This window comes from Erpetoichthys calabaricus, chromosome 7 (assembly GCF_900747795.2).
Source record: "Erpetoichthys calabaricus chromosome 7, fErpCal1.3, whole genome shotgun sequence".
Classification (NCBI taxonomy): Eukaryota; Metazoa; Chordata; class Cladistia; order Polypteriformes; family Polypteridae; genus Erpetoichthys; species Erpetoichthys calabaricus.
In genome coordinates, this window is record NC_041400.2 from 49,990,253 (window position 1) to 50,011,174 (window position 20,922).

The 20,922-nt window shown below is 38.4% G+C and overlaps 1 protein-coding gene across 1 annotated transcript in view; it reads right to left on the reverse strand.

The window, feature by feature from the left end:
- The window catches only part of slf1 (SMC5-SMC6 complex localization factor 1), a 136,469-nt gene that overhangs the window by 104,483 nt on the left and 11,064 nt on the right, over nucleotides 1–20,922 (reverse strand). Inside the window, exons 2-5 of the mRNA XM_028804757.2 lie at nucleotides 17,032–17,149; nucleotides 13,628–13,706; nucleotides 12,473–12,719; nucleotides 11,174–11,333 (exon numbers count right to left, since the gene is read on the reverse strand). Coding sequence (XP_028660590.2) covers nucleotides 11,174–11,333; nucleotides 12,473–12,719; nucleotides 13,628–13,706; nucleotides 17,032–17,148 — 603 coding nt within the window. The 5' untranslated portion in view covers nucleotide 17,149. The remainder of the gene's footprint in view (nucleotides 1–11,173; nucleotides 11,334–12,472; nucleotides 12,720–13,627; nucleotides 13,707–17,031; nucleotides 17,150–20,922) is intronic.

Genomic DNA, 20,922 nt, shown 5'->3' on the forward strand with positions numbered 1-20,922 from the left:
ACATTATACAGATAAAATGTTAACATCATTTAAATAATCTATATTGTTAATAATTAAAAGATGTGAGGACACAGTGTCGCAGCGCTAGCAAGGAGCTGGCGCCCGGTTCAGGGATTGTTCCTGACTCGCGCTGTATTCTTGCTGGGGATGGCACAAACTGGAAGGATAGATGGATAGAATAATTAAACATGTACTACGAAGATATTTCAATGTTCCTTAAAAGTTTTGACGAATCGGAGTTCTAAGCTTACAGATGGCATAATGTCTATTACTGAGCCGATTGTGTGGCGATTGGGTACTTGGAGAAAGAAAAGGAAGGACAGGAATTGGGGGTTAGTACGCTTGAAAGAGACGGTACTGCTGCAATAAATTATTTCATCGAAGGTCGCGCATGGCGCAGCAAGCATCTTGCGTGAGGCAGGAACAATCTCTGGATGGGGAGCCAGTTTGTCACTATCACTGCGCCACCGTGTTCCCATGTTTAATACATGCTTTAATTGATGTGATATGAATACTGAAATATCAAGTATACATCTCAGTATTTAAATTATTCAGAGAACTGTAATATCACAAATGTAATGGATTCTGTGTACTGTTGGAGGAAGAGAAAGCCTGTTTAAGAAACATAGTGATTCACACACGTAAAGCACATAGAAGAACAAATGCAAAACAAAGCATTTAACGTGCTACTTTAGTTACGATGGTATTTGAGAAACAAGTATAGTAAGCAATTTTAAGATGAAGTTTATGATGTTCTACTTTAATGACAAAATAAGCTACGTGAATAAAGTGGAAATTTCAAGATTAAAGTTGACATTTTGAGCTCCCACCACGGTGTCCCTATTTTTTTTTTTCTTTTATCTTTACCCTAATAAGCTTTCATATGACACTCAGACAGTGGGCTATGACTCGCCTTTTCACAGAGACTTTGATATCTGACAACTTTTTTTATTTCTTGAGCTTTAGAGTTTCTTCGACACTCTGTGTCACTCGATCAACTTCCTTTTGTTGTTTATATCACTGTTTAAACCAAAAAATAGTACTTTTTCCTTGCCTCCACTTGGTATTCACTGAAATTCTTCTAATTTCCCCCCGTGCTTTTGCCATTGCCTTTTCACAGAACACTGAGCTTAAGGGCTATTTATATTGATTTGTATATTCAAAGAGGCATAATTCTGGGAGGAGTTGGGGAGTGGCAGCAGGTGGGTGCACATTCGTTACTTTTCACGATGACCGGGATTTATGTAGCAGAAGAACGTGGAAGTTGGCAAACACACAGATTAATGCATCTGGATTTTTTGTGCATACGCACATTTCCGTTTTTGTCCGTACGCCATGTTTTAGTGTGAAGTCTACGCACGGCGTTATACAGGCCAGGGGCCTCCTGCATAATTGATTCTCAGCTTTGCCCTTTTTTTGCATTGCTTCATGAGCAGATTTAGTAAACCATTATAATGACTATTTATCTTCAGCACTGAATACTTTGGCCCCAATAAAAACAAGGACTGTTTCTTTCGCTCACACTGCTCCTTGGTTCACATCAGAACTTTGCCAGTTTAAGGCCCTGAGGTGGCAACTTGAACAACTTCACACATGTGCGATTAGGAAGAAGCAGAGTGGACCAATCGGAGGTAATTACCCACCAGGTCAGTGGGTGACAGGGTGTTCCAAATTTACTTTTGTTGTCTTTGCAGGCCAAATATGGGAAAATATATCTGATTCAACATCAATGATGTCACTTCCGGTTCCGGCGCCAAGACCGACGGCACTTCCGGTTCCAGCCTTAGATAACATCACTTCTGGTTTTGGGTTTTTAAAGCCTCAATCATTTTACCACTCAAATCAGTTCAGTCTGGAACTCAATGTATGCACATCAGTGCCCATTTTCAAACCCTTTTGTAGCCAGGGAGAATATACGGGTATTTCGTGTGTTGAGACGGATTCTTTTACAGTGGCGTAGTCGGCAGGATAATGGACTGCTTTTGGAAGCAGAAGCCAACCAGAAACAAAGTCTCTACACACCCTAACCTCAACCAACTAAAAAAAAAAAATCAGGAGAGTACCGTTCCTGCGTTGCCGAGCTGGGGTCAGTCGGTGTGTGTCAGGGGAATCTGGAGCATGTACCGACCCAGAAACCTCTAAAGAGTACCTGGGACCAAAGACAAGGGACCTACAGATGAGGGCCAGGTTCAGAAAGGAACACAGTGGAGACTTACTATGTGCTCCTGAGGATGGGGACCGACCCCAAACGCCCCATAAAGGAAAAGTCGGCTAAGGCCAAACAAAAACAATGAATAGTAGAAATGCCATTCCTCTTAAGCTCGCCCAGCTGACCTGGGGACAGTCATACAATAAACATGATCTCATTACAGGGTATCAATTAAAACCTTCGGATGAAACCTACTTGGGAGATCCTGAATGGAAACCCTGTGAACCTGGATGGAGTTGTGTCCCTGATTTTGTGTCCCATTCCTACATTGCGGAGCATGCTTTGGTGAACTTTGATGCGCAGCAAAGTGCTCCACAAGGTGACAACAGGGTCTGTAGAAAGATACGGAGGGTGGGACAGTGCGCTCTCGCTAATCCTCTGGCCTTTTCGTATACGGGAGTAGCGCTAGTCAATGGACACAAAGTTGCTTCTTTGTTTGATTCTGGCAGTAACATTTCAATTGTTGCTCGCCATCTAGTGTTGCCACGACAATGGCTAAAAGTTAACACCAGCCTAACCTGCATTCACAGGAACATCCAATCTTAGGAGTCTGCCATCTGTTACATCGGCCATGATAATGGCAGTGGCAGTACTCGAAAATCCTCTATTCCCCGTGATACTGGGTAGAGATTGGTCGGACAATAACTGCGGCATAACACTCGCTAATCCCAAAATGGCACTAGTTCTTGTCATGGATGGAGAAACAGCGTCCTCAGCTACCTCCATGCCATGTTCATTCCCAGAAGAGAGACCGAATTCAGCCTCTAACGATGACGAAGAAACGGATGGAACATGCCCCTTGAGGTCGAATCTGATCCTCTCACCCGCCTGCAGTTTCATTTCAGGCAGAACCTGGCTTCATTTAAAAGGGAGAAGTGGAATGATGACTCCTTTAAAATTGCAAAAATGCAGTAGTTCTGATAGACCGGCCAACGCACCACTACATCTCATGCCACAGGGTCCCCTCCCACCACTTACGTTAAATAATGACCTTTTGTATTGGGTGTCAGAACACGAGGGGGATGTAAAGACCCTGTTGTTGGTTCCACAGGCTTACTGTCGACAAGTTTGTAAACTGGCTCACAAACACCTCCTGGGAGCCAATCTGGGCCCTTAGAAAACACTAGAGCGGATTAAGCTCCAATTTTTTTTGGTCTGGGATTAATGAGGAGGTCCGCTGCTTTTGCATGTCCTGTCCGGAATTGTCAATTACAACAGATTCCTAGGAGGGACTGTGCTCCTTTAGTCCCATTACCCTTAAATGACGTCCCCTTTGAGCGAATCGGGTTCAACCTGGTTGGGACCCTTAGAGCCATCAGCCAGGGGACAAATATATAATGGTCCTGGTAGATTATGCTACCCAATATTCCAAAACTGTTCCATTGTGCTCAGCTACATCAAAGGCTTTCACACGGGAGTTGGTAGGGCGTCTTTGCGCAACGCGCCATCCCTAAAGAAATCCTGACAGATCAAGGGATGCCTTTTTACCTCGGAGATGTTCAGGGAGACAGCTAAATTACTAAAAATAAAATATTAAAAGAACTCGGTATAACATCCTCAAAAATGATGGTCTAGTCGAGAGGTTTAATCAAACTCTCAAACAGATGTTATATAAGGTAGTCAATGAGGATGGAAGGTACTGGAATCACCTACTCCCCCTCATTTTTTTTTTGTATATCGGGAAGTCCCACAAGCCTCCATGGGGTTATCACCCTTTTGAGTTATTATATGGACAACAACCCCAAAGTATATTGGATATATTAAAAGGAGGGTTGGGAGGAGGAGGGCCTCCACAATAGAAATATACTTGAATATATCGCACAATTATGCAATAGATTTGCAAAAATTAGACCTATTCTAAAATCACACATGGAGAAGGCACAAGCAGCCCAGGTCCATTGTTATAACCGTGGTAGGTTTCTTCAGGAATTCTGTCCAGGGGATTGAGTCATGGTATTGGTTCCTACCTCACACTCCAAATTACTGGCACATTGGCAAGGCCCATATGAAGTTAGGGAGAGGAAGAGGTTGATCCATTATTTGGTTAAACAACTAAGTCGTCGACCCAGGGAGCAGATTTATCACATTAATTTGCTGAAACCGTGGAAGGAAAGGGACCCCGATCCCTCCCTTGGACAGCCCCGTTCACTCTTCGCTCATAAATTAAACCTTAACTTTGGTGATAATCTTACTCACCTACAATGACAACAGCTCGAACCAGTTATCCTGTCTGCCCTGGAGGTAGTAAGTGAGAAACCTGGACGAACTTCCCTGGTTGTGCATGACATAGTGATGAAACCTGGGGTAATAGTCCGAGAATGCCCATATCGACTCCCTGAAGCAAAAAAGGCAGAAGTGGAGCTGGAGATCAAAAGAAATGCTGGATCTAGGTGTGATAGAGGAAAGTTATAGTCCCTTGTCCAGTCCTAACATTTTGATAGGAAAGCCTGATGAAAGTTGGAGATTTTGCAATGACTTCCGTCAGCTTAACCAAGTCTCCCAATTTGATGCATATCCGATGCTGCGAGTGGACGACCTCCTCGAGCGACTAGGACAAGTCAAATTTTTGACTACACTAGATACGACAAAGGGGTACTGCCTCCCTTAACGGACTCTGCAAAAGAAAAGACAGCGTTTAGTACCCTAATGGACACTGGCAGTATTGGGTTCTTCCATTCAGATTACATGGGGCACCTGTGACCTTCCAATGTCTGGTGGACAAAGTGCTCCATCCTCATAATTCGTATAGTGCTGCCTACTTGCATGATGTCATCTATTCTAGCACCTGGAAAGAACACCTAGAGCAGGTCCAAGCAGTATTACGGTCACTGGTGGAAGCCAGTCTTTGTATTAATCCAAAGAAATGTTACTTTGGATTAGTTGAAGCCAAATATTTAGGTTACCTAGTGGGCCGGGGTACAGTAAGGCCAAAGTGCTCCAAATTAGATGCCATATTGAATTGGCCCTGAAAAAATGGCTAAAAAACCCACCTTATATGCTCTTTTGACCACGGATGCCATGGCCTTTCATCCTTGTACTGCAGAAGGATTGATGCAAGGAAAAAAATAGTTTGATCCTCAAAAGATAAACAGGGCATTTCCCAAGCTCCCAAGTGACTGATCTGATAATCAGCATAGTTTGGAACCACATAATCAAAAACCTTGGACACAGCCAGCTTTTACCAGATGTACATAATGTATACTCTGATATCATTCCACCACTGGATTAAATTCAAGTAGCCCAGGAAAGGACAAGCGATTATATTTTTTCTAAAAATTGTAAGCGTTACCATTACTGCATTTCTTGGGTATGTACTATACAGGTATTTTTTCAATAATTCCAGTATTCAATGTCTAGTAATTTAATAGCTGTAACTTGGTGTTCCAATACTTTTATTTAGTTCTAATGAGAGTTTTCTGTGTTCAAAAGAGCCCCAATCTCCTGGGCAATCTCTTTCACTCCTGTCTGATCTTCATTTTATCATAGTGGAATATTGGGAGGTTCTCCTGAAAACTAAGCCATAAGGACACAGGATGGTAAATCATGAATTTCTTCAAGTACATATGTTACCATTTAGATTTGTTGGTGTCAAGGATGCTTCTGAGCAGATAAGTTTCACCTGTCTGGAAGCCTTTGTATAGGGCCTTCTGCCAGATGGAATTGACAAAATGCTTGATAAAGTAAGAGAGAAAGGTTGTTAGATTCTGGGGTGGAATAAACTAGAAGAAAAATGGGGAAAAACTTATGCAAGGAGTTTAAAAAGACTGAATGAGCAATATATACTTATTTTTAAGGGAAATGTTAGTAACAGGTGGAAATGATACAAACCGCAACAAAGTAGGCCTAAACATTAAATTTTCATTAAGCAGCATACAGTTTAGTTGATATCTTTGATAACAGTCTGGAAAAATAACATTTTCTAAGATTGGAGGATACAGAGTAGTTTTTCATGTATTTATTTCTAGCAGAATAAACTGCCAAAGTAACTTATTCACAGTCTTTTAATACCATTCTAATGTTAACTAGCTACCTGCAAAATGATAAAACCATGACATATGGCCACATACCTCTAGTTGTATGTTTTTAAACTAGGATCCAGTTAAGTACTGGAATAATTTCAAAATTCTCCTTTTTTTAGATTCAGTGCCACAAAAAAAGTATTTGATTTTTTCTAGTTCCCTCTTATTTTCTGGTCCTCAACAAAAACCTAATCTTCAAGGATAAGTTTGGTATTTTTCAGGTCAAAGTTATTTCTTCACAATCAAGGTAAGTATTGCTTTGCCACATAATAGGTGAATGAAAATGCCTTAAAATTTAAACACATCCACTTTGGATGTTTTGATTCAAGAAATCACACCTTCAGCGTTTATAAGGCATCATTATTAGACTGCCCAGCATTTACCTACAATACAGCAGAATGCCCAAGAAGGGGTGGACAGCTAGCCAGAACCTTGACTTTGTTAAAACTGGCGAAAGGTGCTAAGGGTTTACCATTATGTGTTCCTCTCCTCTGCTGTCTAGCTTGCAACACCTTAATTATAATATTAATTGACTTGAACTATAATTATTCAACTTCTGTTTTATTAGGCAAGTGCACTAAGCCTGTACTCCATACTGTGAGTTATATAAAAATAAACTAAACTAAAAAGGAAACAATTATCAGACAGCAATGGTAAAATTTTCTATGCATTATAAAGCTTAAAATTTGATAATTACATGATGAAAACATGAACATATGGCTATTTATTTTTATTCATGTTTAATGCATTTTTTTAAATCCTTGTTTAGAGTCATTTACTGCTCAGAAAATATAAAATATATTTTTGATTTGCTTGAGCATTCCATTTTGTACGGTTGTAACAACATTGTTATTTTCGACAATATAAAATTATTTTTAAATAAAAAAAAAAAAAAAAGGCAAAACTATCCATGAAATTTTGCATGTTATGCCCTGGGTAATCACGGTCATTTATTAACTAAAATTTCATTTAGTCAGCAAAACTACTAAAAGCAATAATATTTAACAGTGCTAGAATGTATTAAGTTATTTAAACAAAGGTATTTTGTTGGCAGCTAGTGTTCTGAGCGCCATGCAAAATGTTGGCTAAATGTTTAAGAAAATAAAAAACAAAAAGTCTTAAAAGTAATTATGTAAATTTCACATAAATACCCTTAAAGCACAAAAGAATATTACTGGCATCCTAACAAGATCAGCAGATACTAATGTGGATGCAAATGAGTGAAATTAAATGCTGAGCATATAATTAAGACACACATATTTCTTTCAAAACAAAACACCTGCCTATGCCACTACTTTTAACTATTAACATATATAAATATGTACATGCATAATGAATTAAAACACTAGTATTTTTAAATCGAATTTAAAAGTCCAAAATATTAAATTTTAATGTTTGCTCACAGGAGCTATAAGGATGGCATGCACAGGTTCTTTCATGAAGCTGTTTCAGCATTTCGGCGGTCTTTACCCTAACTTAATCGAGAATGTTAAAACAACATTAGGTTTGGGGTAATGATTATAAATAATCCACTCTAATCATGAAAGCCTAGTATAATATTGGGGATTACGGTCTGGAGTTCCAACAAAGAAAAAGGAGAATTATCAATTACTAGCCAACCCGTGGCGCAGCATACACTGCATAATTATGTATTGATGGGTGAACACTTCCTGAAAGACAGTTGTCCAAATGTGGTTGGTTTTGAGGATACGACTGTAGGTGAATGAAAAGATGGAACTCTGGAGAGGGCAACATACAATACAGCGTTTTACACGCTGCATACAGCGACTCACATCGAAGCATAGACACTGCTAAGACCATGGGATACCCCTCGCAAACTGTTTTACACGCTGCATACAGCGATTCACATCTGCGATAAATATGATTCTTCTTAGATGGTCCTGTCGCGTCCACCCTCGCTCTCGAAGCATACACACTGCTTGGTCATGTGCCCGCTCGCAAGAGCAACTAACAGAGACCTGCCCACGAACTGTAAGACCATGGGATACCCCTCGCAAACTGTTTTGCATGCTGCATACTGCGATTCACATCCGCGACAAACATGCTTCTTCTTATGGGGTGGGTTTGAGGATACGACTAAGGGAACTCTGGAGAGAGCAACAGTTGTCCGTGACTGAAAACTGGAGGACCGCCAGGGCGAGGGACGGGGTTGGACGGCAGTCGTGCTCAGAGGGAAAAATGGGGTGTGAGGGGAAGGACGCCCAGTGAGGACGATGTACTGATGGGTGAACATTCATCTCTTAGTCATCGTTCAGTACGCACTGCCTGCTCAAGTACCCGCCCCCAACTCCACACCTGAATTGCTTTCGTCTGTATTTAGTCCACATGTACTTGAGTCACGTTAACTATTCATTTTCCAAACACCGCGTCAGTCGGTTTCGCATCTGCTACAGTCCACATGCACCTCTGAGCCACGTTGACTTTTCATTGTTCTTTTTGTCCGGGCCGGGTGAGGTTTCCCGTGTTGAGTCTAATTAAGCCAAAGGCTCCACACCTGGTGGTGCCCTTTCACCAGTTCCTTTAAGTTTCAGCTTTGCAACCATACTCCCCCCGGAACCCAAAGACTTTGGTTGCCCGGCGGGATCATGGGAATAACGGCAACCAGATCGCCAGTCGGCACTGTTTATGGTTGGAACTACGACGGTATGTGATCGTCTTCGAACCTCCGACTTTCGTTCTTGATTAATGAAAACATTCTTGGCAAATGCTTTCGCCCTCGCGCAAATTGCTGGTGGACAGGGCTCTGACGTGCGTGTGCCATGGAGACAAAAGAGACTTTCGTAGTGTTTGTTGTCTGGAGAGCGAGGGTGGACGCGGGCCGGGGAATAAGGAGTATTGCATAGACAAACGTTTTTCGTGTTTCTGCAGGACCATCTAAGAAGAAGCATGTTTGTCGCGGATGCAAATCGCTGTATGTAGCGTGTAAAAACAGTTTGCGATGGTGGATGCGGTCGTGCGTCGTAACTGAAAAGTCAACGTGGCTCAGAGGTGCAGGTGGACTGTAGCAGAGACGAACGCGAATAACGCTGTGTTTTGTGAGTTGTCGCGTCCGAGTTGGCATACACACTGCCTGGTCATGTGCCCGGTCGCAAAAGCAACTCATGGAGACCCGCCCACCAACTCTAAGACCATGGGATACCTCTCGCAAACTGTTTTACATGCTGCATACAGCGATTTACATCTGCGACAAACACGCTTCTTCTTAGATGGTCCTGCCGCGTCCCCTCTCGCTCTCGATGCATACACACTGCCTGGTCATGTGCCTGCTCGCAAGAGCAACTCACAGAGACCCGCCCACCAACTCTAAGACCATGGCGTGTAAAACAGTTTGCGATGGTGGACACGGTCGTGCGTTGTAACCAAAAAGAATAATGAAGTCAACGTGGCTCAGAGGTGCACGTGGAGTGTAGCAGAGACGAACGAGAATGACGCCCTGTTTTGTGAGTTGCTGCGTCCAAGTTGGTGGGCGTGGCTCTGCGAGTTGTCATCATATCCAATGGTCTTAGAGTTGGTGAGCGTGGCTCCGTCCTGCGTGCTCTATGGGTGTCTTGCTCGCTGGCGGCTTAGTGAATTATATATATAGATTTTCATTCCATCCATTTTCTGATACTGCTTTTCATAATCACAGGCTCATGTATGTGAATTTCCCCTTGGGATTAATAAAGTACCTATCTAAAGGAAATGGGGCAAAATGTTAGATAAATAGAACACAAAAGCCCACTACCCCTACTGGACCTATATACTGTGGAATACTTTCTAATTATCACTCAATATTAAATGTAACCTTTTATTATAGCTTTTATAAAACAGTCTGCTAGAACTATTAAAAAAAAAAAAACTATTTCAATTCTTTTCTGTTTCAAAACAACCCCCATTTCTCATTAAAAAAAAAAAAAAAAAAAAACCTACATCGTTTGAACTCCGCATTAGCGATCTAGTTTTTGCCACTAGTCACGTCTTAGCTATATAAAATATCCTGAAAATAAAGAATTAATTTCAATTAGAGAATTAAATTACCTAATAAAAGTTTAAATACAGGTAAATAATTCTCTCGGTTAATAAATATTGTGGCTCATTTTATTCTTTCACAGTACTGTAAACAATGCTTGATCACTTGCGCAACACAATATCACTATAAAACACTTCCCTTCTCCGTTGACAATAATTGGTGGCACAGTCAAGATGACTGTGTTCTAGTTCTACCATATCTATTCCAATTCTTTTATCTCTCAAGTCAAACACCAGCATGCCATACAGCAGATTTTGGGAATAAAGCTACGGACCCCATTCTCACTTTAATTTTTCAAAGTCTGATTATTCTTTAGAATGCTCTTCATAAGAACCTACTGGGTTTTCCAGTCAAAACTGTTTTTAAATGCCTTCTCATTCCTCAATGTATAACCCATGACTCTTAACTTACCTTCTGTCATTTTATTGACAATTTTACTTATCTCCGAAATGTCTATGCAGTCTGAGGAACCCAAAAACTAGTTAAATCACACATAATCACATAATTAACTGAATCAAAGAAAAACTTTTCAAATCAAATATGTAATATATTTAATACATTAAACTAAGTAATAACTCTTGAGACAAAAATCACTTATGAAAGAAAACTTTATCCTGTAAAGTTATCACTTGTATAACCATTTTGTAGTAAGCAAACCATTTGCAATTAGTCAGTCATCATTCAACCCGCTATATCCTAACACAGGGTCACGGGGTCTACTGGAGCCAATTATTTTCTAGTATACTGATTTCAAAGCATATTGTTGTAATACTCCCCCTTTTCATTCTATTACTCATTTCCAAATGCAATTGATAATACCTGCAATCTGAGGAACTGGGTAGCACAGAAATGACCAAATAAACTGTTGCTTTTAGGTAACTCACCAGTAAATGAGATCATAAAATGGTAACTTACCCCAAACAAATACTCTCCTATGTAGCTTACAGAATAGCAGGGCACATTCAAAGATGTAGCATAATCTTCACAGTGTTCCAGATTTGTTGTCAAAACATGTGTAATTTCATAGAAGGCAGACACTTGACTGAATACAGTTGCATTGCCAGCTTTAAGGACTCTAAGGGAAAATATTAAAAACTTTAAAATAAAAAAAAAAAAATTCAATTTAAAAACTATTAACTGTGTCTATAAATTTAAACAGATTTAAACATTTTCTTCAATTTCTTATTTTCTACCTGAAATGAGTGTTGCTAGGGCATATAAAACAGAAACTTTTCTTAATATACAAGTTCAGATAGTCCTACGTAAAGTTACAATTGCGTTACAGGTCTTAAAAGGATAGTAAACAATAAAATGAGTAAAAAATTTTGTTGAAGTCACAATTAATTTTCTTAAGGTGTCATTAATATTGAGACTGCCTTCAAGAGACCTGGAGAGTAATGTTACATCAAAGGCTGCTACATGGATATTAAAGACAGAAACACTCCTGGAAACTACTAGACTGACACTGCAGAGCAAAGTTAACCAAATATAGGACTTTAAAATAGCCTATACGTTTTAGTTGTTGTGACTTTTCCATTTTTGGTATTAACATTTTTATGGATGGTATTAAGAGCAAAAAAATGTCAGACAAAAAGCTAATGTGTGGCCAAGAATATCATGCAGTTTATTGAGAAAATTGATTTTTGGTACAAACCAGTAGTAAAAAACTTAATAAACAGTGTCACAAACTAACATTTTTGCCCATTACTTTGCAACCATTTATTTAAAGACTATCAACTGTGAATTTGTTGAAACCAGTCACAAAAAAACTGTACAAACCCTGTTTTCCTTTTTAGAAGAAAACCACATTAGAGTGGTGTAAGTTAGATTCAGAACACTATTTTCTAGAATTGCAATTACTAAATGCTTAGTAACTGACACCAAAAAACTTCCAGTAATGACCACAAGTAATATCAAACCACTTCTGAACCCAATCCGATTTAAGGTGGTGAGGATGCAGTCTATCAAGGTAAGTATTGCACCCAAGGCAAAACCCAAAATCAGGATGAAATAAAAAGTACATTACAGAGTACAATTACTTTATATGGAGCAAAATTAAGAGCCGCTAATGAACCTAGAGAGGTTCAATACAGCAAGACTGTCTCGCAGAGAAAAACAAACCCTTGTTTGTGAAAGTCTCCATGTTCTGATATTTACAATATTATATGAATAATTAATCTATTTGTGCATTCAGAACAGTGCAAACATTCCTACCGTTCAAATGTTTTTCTCCGTTTGCTGTTGGCAATCACTAAAACAACTTTCCAATCATGAAAGCTTCCATGAAAACCAGATGCAGACATTCGCATTCGCCAAATTTTGGGAGGCATTTTCTCATGCACTGTGCGATATGAAGAATAAGATTTTCCACTTTCATTATTCCATTCATAGGATTCTTCAGGTAGCCATTTACCATTCCTGTCACTCTCTGTCAAGTACTTAATTGGCAGTATCCATTTTCCTAATGATACATTTGCAAAACAAACAGATATTCTACAAACACCAAATAATACAACAAACGTTAAAGTTAAAAAAATTAAAAATTCTTAATAAAATAATCAAGTTTGCAGATAAACTCGACCTGTAGTAAGACTGATGCTTAGCGGTTATGAGTTTGCCTATTTGGACTGTCTGAATGGTGCTTCATTATAACAGCCGGTTGCTCATGGAATGCGAATGTGGCACATTACCTAAATTGTGAGGGAGCATCAGTTACCAGCACCTACAGCCATGTGGTGCGATTCCCCCAAGGGTGATCTAGCTCGCAGGATCCTCATGGTGACAACCTGAGAGACTAAACCAGGCCAAGGGGATGCCCATGTAACATCTGGCTGTGGCAGATAGATGGTCACTTTCCCAGAGGGTGGGACTGGACCGCATGTCTGCCTGGGAGGTTGCCAACCAGCATCCCAAGTTGTTCGTCATGTGATGGGTACGGCAATGCGTGCATGTTTCCCCCAACCTGACATGACCCTGAACAATAAATTGGTTTTATTGTCTTATTGGTTTATATTAACACGTGTTTAGTTTAAAATGCAGAGCAAATTTTGAATCTGTTGAAGATTCTGCTTTTATTACATAGTATGTACTCTTCAGGGAACACACCAAAATTTTGTTGTACTATCTGTGCAATGACAATAAAAGGAACTCTATTTTATGTTTCTAATATTAAACACAAGGCACTATCCACTGAAACAGGTAAACACTTCAAAACTGAGTTTTAGACAGAAATGAAGCAACAATATAAATAAAATACACAAATTAAAAATTTCAAAATACAACAAAAAATTGTATTATATATTTGGGAATTATACCTACCAAAAACATAAGGGAATAAAATTACAGAATTTATTTTTCTCAAAAACATACCTGCTGCACAAAATGCCAGACATTTTTCACTTGCACAAGGATGTTCAACTATAAGATGTGTTGCAAGTTCACTATATGACTGCAAAAGAAAAAAAATAGCAATGTATGTTAATAAATTTTCTAATCCTGCTTTCTTTATCACAGGTTTAAACTTAAATCTATACCTTGCAGCATAAAAAGAAGCAGAAAAAAATGGTAGGCAAGTACAAATAAACGAATATAAACATTATAATGTATGTTTATTATTGATTTTTAACCAAACGGCTGTACGTTGAGATTTGTAGTGTAAACTCCATGATTGTTTTCCTCTGCATAAACAAGACACAATTAAACAAGACACTACTATGTATGAATCTTAAAATAAGTCACAGATTTTCAGTAATAGTTCTTAACAATGGTGAAAAACAATCTGCAATTTGCTTATGATTGGCCAATACTTTGCCTGTTTTATGAGACAAATAATGGAGCACACCGTTAATATTTTTGTTTTCAAATATTCTTTATAGATACGAGCTTTCAAGGTAGAAACAGAGCTAATTAATTTAGAATTGTGGTTTGGGGTAAGCTTTACTTAAAAAGATCAATCATTTGCACAATATGAAATACACAACTTCTTAGTTGTAGCCCATTACAGCTAAACATTACCTGGGTCCATAATCTGTGCAAGTGCAAGTTACATTTTTATGAAAAAGAAAATTAGCAAGATGATAATTTAAGGCTACAAAACAGAATTAAAATTAACATAATTGGCCTTGAAAGTCCAAACATACTGAGGGAGATGGTTGGCTTTGGCTTTTTCTTCTTACCCTGTGAAAACGAAAAATCTGACATGGCAAACACGTCTTTTTTTGTGTTTCCATTATATACAGCACGAGTTTACCAAAATATTTGCAAGATGAAATTGCACTGAAGTTTATTTTTCAGGGTTTTATTCTGCTTTATTGGCCAATCTAGAGCTAGTTGATGCACAAAGGGCTAAAATAAATAACTTATCTTAAAATAGTTTTTTATTACTAAGCTTTTGACAACATACCAGAGGAAAATGATTAGACACACAGGAATCAAAGCCAATATATAGCAAATGAGGGGGTGGGGGATTAATAAGGTGGAGATCGGATGGTGTTGGTCATAAAGTCTTTTTTTATATTATTATTTAGGTGTCCTTCTTTTTAAGCATGCATATGCTGGGTTCATGTCCAAATGTCTGGTAATGGTGTTTTCATTTGATAGCCATGATTCAGCCAGCTTTCTGACACTTATTATTAACCCTGAATTTTACTTGCGCCATGTCCCAGTTAAATCAGGTGTCAAGTTGAACTTGTATGTGCGTAAATATCAGAGATTGTACGTCCTTTCATCTGACCAGTGTTACAATGTTCTTGTATGCCTATTGCAAACATTTTAGATGTTTGTATACAGCTGGACGCGCACTGAATGGTATACGGTATACTGTGTCTCTGATGCTTTTGGCATTAAAAAGAGCAGGCTGCAGAGTGTTTGCATGTTCATAGGCTATTTTTATACTTGATTTGGAAAGTATTCATGCTGCCCTTTACGATACACCACTGTGATAAGGAAGGGTGTACCAAGTAGGACGTGAGTTCTGGTTAGAGTTGATTGTTTGTTGGGGTAGCCATTTAATGTGAACCACTTCAGAATTTACCATCATAGCAAATGGAAACTAGCTTGCCCAGAACCACAATATCATTCTATAAACTTACTAGTTTAACTAGGAAAATCCTTTCACTCTTAACATTTTACAATCTATTCCTGTTTACAGTATTTATTATAGATTGTCCTTATTTGTTACATGTACCATTCATTTGATCTATATGTTGAGAGGATTTGAGTGAATTGTTTGCTTTAGTCATATTTTTTGTGTTTTATAATACAATTATTTAATTGTTTAACTGTGTCGGTTTGTCCATTAACTGTGTGGGATTCAGAGTGAATTGTTTTGGTTGGTGTTGGTCCTTTACCCAGACAATAAATGAAGATATTATTTCTGCAAAAATTCTTTGAAATTCTGAGTATTCCAATTTCAGGGTTCTTTACATCATTTGACCTTACTTTGATGAACATATGCTCCACATTGATAAATGGCAAAAACTAAAAACACAACATAAAATTGGGAGATAAACCTAAATTATGACAAACGATTCTGTTTTAAATAATATACTATAACTAGACATTAAGCCCGTTACAATAACGGGTGCTAGAATAGTAGTGCATAAACATTAGTAGGAACAGTCTATATTAAATGGCAAAGGACCGTCTATTTTCTGTTACAGTAATACTGGCTTGTATGTGGCTGTAACATGCGTCACTGTATTGTGTGCCTTTAATTTTCTCTCACAGTAATACGTCTCTCCAGCAAGTATTTTAATCTGTACTGGCGTACAGCTGATTATTGTATGTATGGTGTCTCCCCAGCAACGGATTTTATGTGCGCGAAAATAAATCTACTTTTAAAAGTCATCCTATTGTAATATCATGAAAATTTGTATATTTAGGAAAACACTTTACCGGGCCAAATTTGTTAATCACAAATCTGACATCCTCAGAGTGAACACTTGCACAACAACAAACACTAATCCCACCTCTTTGGGGAAGCTGGTCTCCGCGTCTCAGTACCCGATTGGATTTTTCATGCATTATGTTTTAGGTCTTACCTCATTTAACGAAATCCGATTGGATCGGCCGCACGATATTTTATAGGTCCCGTCCTCTCTGTCTTGTGTGACGCGTCAGGCGGCCTTTGAAGCATCGCACCGTGCCCCGCGCATGCGCACTTCGCCAGAAGACACACACACCCACGGACACATGGACGCACACAGGGATTTTATTAAAGAGGATACGCAATATGCAGTTTCTAAAATAGGAGTCCTTAAAGGAAAATACCTGTATTGGGATTTTCAGAAAGAAAAATACAGGAGATGAGACAAAGATATGCTTGTCGTGTTACTGTGGTGGGACATGGGTAGCCACATTACCAAACAAACTGGATATTTCTTACACAGCTTACTTATCCTGAAGGGCAGCAGAGTTTTCTTTTATTTACTGAAGTATTTGTGTTGCTAGTTCTATTTATACCATCTTTAAATGCAATCAAGTCATTGTTTACCTTTGGCTTTCTCATGCTCTGGAAAGGCTTAAAACATCATTCTATAAATTTATAAATTATATAATTAAAAATTGTTTTATAATTTCTGTCTGGTGTAAAGGTGGAATAAAATGTAATTCATTGGGAATGCCGAACATGTATAAAAAGCAAACAAAAGGTACAACGTTGAAATTGTCCTAAAAATTAAATAAAAAAATAAATAAAAGAAAAACTAAAACTCTACTGTGGAAATAGTGAGAAAGGCAAAAAAATAAAAATAAAAAAAAAGCAAAACACTCACAGATCCACCAATATACTTTCCACCAAGCTTCTTTATTCCAACAAGTACTATCTTCTTTATTTTCTTGTCTCGGATTCCAGATATTTGGAAAATATAGTTTTTTTTGGTCTCTGTCATTCTGAAAAATAAAGAATTTAAAAGATGAAATCTCTGAATCTATAAGCTCAATCAAGGTTAGTTTGAAAATTGGCACATAGTGTTTTTTTACTTAAAGTTCTGGCCTTGCACCCACCACTCAGACCTGGGGTTAGAACAAGAGGAATGAAATACTACAGTGTGACTGAACAACATAGAAACAATGCCACACAGATTGTGATGGTAATAAAATGGTTAGCACACTTGCCTTTAAAGCAAGGAACACGAGCCCAGTTTCCACCCACTGCATTAAACATTTCTTTTCACTCACTATTTTGCCATGGCCTCAAGCCACCCAAGTAGGTTCATACTGTCTCCAGAGTTAATTACTGAAATCTGTGCATAATCTCCCATTACTACACCACCATCACAATCTTCACAGCACAGTTTCTCTGTTGTACTTGATGCAGTATTTTTTTTTTTTTTTTTTTTTTTAAAACAAAAGATGTTGCTTCACAGACCAAAGCTGCCACAAATCTCATCATAAATTAGTATCACCGATCATGTTTGGTCTGAAACAGAAGTTAGCAACCTCAATGTGAAGAAGAGCCTCCTTTGGAATTTAGGAAGGAAAAAAACACAACTGAAAACCATGAATGACACAAAATTTACAGGAAATAAAAATGTATTCTAGACAGTTTAGCAGGAATTTTTATATGAGAACAACAACAAAGTGTGAACACATTTTCAGTGTTTCATTGACTTTAGAATGACTGTCACCTTGGTGAACTTTACAGCAAAATCATTTGCTATTTTTGATCAGCTTTGTGCAGTTTTAATCGTTGTAAACATTTTTAGCAGCATTTTTCATTTAACCATTCCCAAAAAATTTGAAAAATGTTCTATCAACGCAGTAACAAAATTTTATGTGTTTAATAAACTTTGAGCAGCAAATATACTTCTTGTTGATGCAACTGTGCATTTATTTGGTGAAAAAAAAATGTTAATGTTGTGCCAGTATAATGTAAGCTGACAAACTGAGGTTGTCCAAAATGTAATACGCCTGCTTGCAAACATAAAATACATAATGTAATTGTTCAATGCGATTTTGTGCCTGTACGTCTTTGGATAGCTTCTCGACATCTGGACTGTATGAAGACAGTTTGATTTTCAAGGAAGATTGTAAGCCTTTGTTTTTCAGATGACGTTAAAGATTACTTTGATATAGTTCATGCTCAATAAAATTTGTTCACAGAAATACGTTGATCCAGAAAAGGACAAAATTCCAAAAGTATACCTCAAGATTTTTTCCCTGAATTTCAAAAATTGTGAATTAAAAGATTCTTTAATCACTACAATTTCTTATTTACTTATTTGCTGACTGCTTATATTGTTGGATATTTTCAAAGTTCTCTCTCTGATTGCCTTTGCCAAAGAGGGTCTGTCCTTAATTTTCTGAAGTATACCATTTTTATTTTTGAAATCAGTAAACAGATGCTTTGCTATTTTGATGAAACACTCTTAATGAATTCAGCATCGGTGAAAGGCTTTCCATGTTTTATAATGTCCTGAGATGCCACAAAACTAGCAGCAACTATGCTATCCAAAGATTTTATCCAGTTTGATAGGATTACACCTTATTCTGCTCAGCTCTTAGCTTCAGTTCAGTGACCGCTGCTTTCCAAGCATTTCCAGGGGGACACTTTTCAATGAACAAGGAATATTCTGTTGTGAAAATGTCTTTCAATATTGAATTTTTGTATTGTTTGCGAGTTTCTCCTAGTATATTAAGCACATGTGGAAACCTGACTAGGTAGCTGTGAAAGTATATGTCTGTCAATTTATCGCTAGATTCTCAATGTCTTTCTTTTATTTTCCTCTATTGTACCATATTGAGAACTCTGTTTCAACTGACTTGAGACATGATTAATTTAGGTTGGTTTCAATACAGTTTAACTACTTCAGAAAATGTATTTATGCTCTTAAATTGAAAGGTAGTACCGATTGGACCAATATTATCCAGTCAAGTTTAAACAGATGAACTTCTCAATCCACCACCAATCAATATATGACGTTCAAAGAAGCCTCTTCAGATTCTCTGAAGTGCTAGGTAGGCTCCACAATGTTCTCACCATAAAACTACAAGAAGCACAGAATTAAGTCTCCTTCAGAGCCATATGCAGACAGCCAAACAATTACATACAGGGCAAGGGACACAGATTAAAGACCCTGTGTCTGAACCAATACTGAGACTCAGATTCTAGATGGCACAGGACATTTCAATATACCTGGATGTGTGAAGACTTTCCAGCACAGTTTCATATGACAAAGAACAGAGAGTTCACTCCCGCTTCTGACAGGCAATAATGTGCTACCTGAGAAAACTGGTCCCCATCTGAAGGGGTTAACAGACAAATTCAGCTGCAAAATTAACCATTTGTCTTTTTACCATTCTGTTGTGGTGCGTAAAACATGCAACTTAAAATGCGCAAGACTCTCTTATGTTTGCAAGGTCCAAAACACACATTTCTTATTCCTCATAACTGCATTAATGCATTGTATTCCCTTTGGGGGGCATCCACTGGTTGTTCACTCTTATGCACACAGATCCTGCCCTTACTATTTTGATTTTGTCAGAGTGAGCAGTGGGCCAGTTGGACTGAACTGCTGGGTATAACACACAATGCGACTAGTAGTCACAGTAGTGTGCCACAACTACTCCTGAATTCCTAAGAACTGAAAAGTCACTGGAAATGTTATGTAATGTGACATGGCTTTTAAGCAGCTTTCAAACCATAATGAGATTCAAAGCTAGCCAATAGCTAACCATCTAAATTATCCATATCTGCTCCTGTGTGTCCAACAAACAATGTTTCAATAAAATATGTGAAACGAAAAAAGTGATAGTCTACCAAGGTGCACAATATACATTAGATGGTGCTCTCAGAAAAGAAAAAACTCAATCAACATTTTGGAATGTCTAGTGTGACAGAATGAAAGCACTTACAAGCCACAGAATTAAACGTGTTCCATTAACAGCAGGGCTGGCTACTTTGAGAAGTTGTTTAAAGCTGATCCTTTGACTAGGACGTTGGATATCTCTGGATGCACGGTTCATCAGGCTCCAATTAGCTGTGGACCCCCCAGTCTCACTGAGATTGCACAGGTGGTGAACCAGCGGAGGGTAAGAAAGGCTGTGGGGAACTGTGGTATCCAGGCGGTCATCCTAGCATTGCTAGCAATCTTTGCTTCCATGTAGAAGACAGGCATCACCTCAACTGACTGGAAAACGGGACTTATTGGAAAAGGAAGGGTGATCACCTGGATTGCGGCAACTACAAGGGTATTTTGTTTTTCCCTTTTTTTGTCTGCCATTCTGACTCAGGGAGGTGCACTTGACTCACTCAGGTGGTCATGTGGCTGATGTGTGCTTTGCAAACGCTAGAGGCTATTGAGAGTTTTTGATCTGTTCTGTGATGTGTGATTAAAATAAAAAAAAAATACATTTTGCTCTTAAAAGTTTGGGTTTTGGTTGCCGGTAAGGAACCGTGTGGGAATTTTTAAAGCTTTTTTCCCTTTAGAATGTTTTTTTGCTTTTTTTTTTTTTCACCTGCACAAGAGCAAAAGTAGCTGAGTGTTTGGAGGTGCGCTTGGAAAAGTTACTTGTACTTGTTCTTGTTATCTGTATTTGAATTAGCACCGAGGAGGTAGAGTAGAAAGAAGCTGTAACTGATATCGGCATTTGTAGCAAATAACCACATCGTCGTAACAGCGATTCCTTAGTTTAAAGGAAAAGAAAAAAGGCAGCGGCTGACT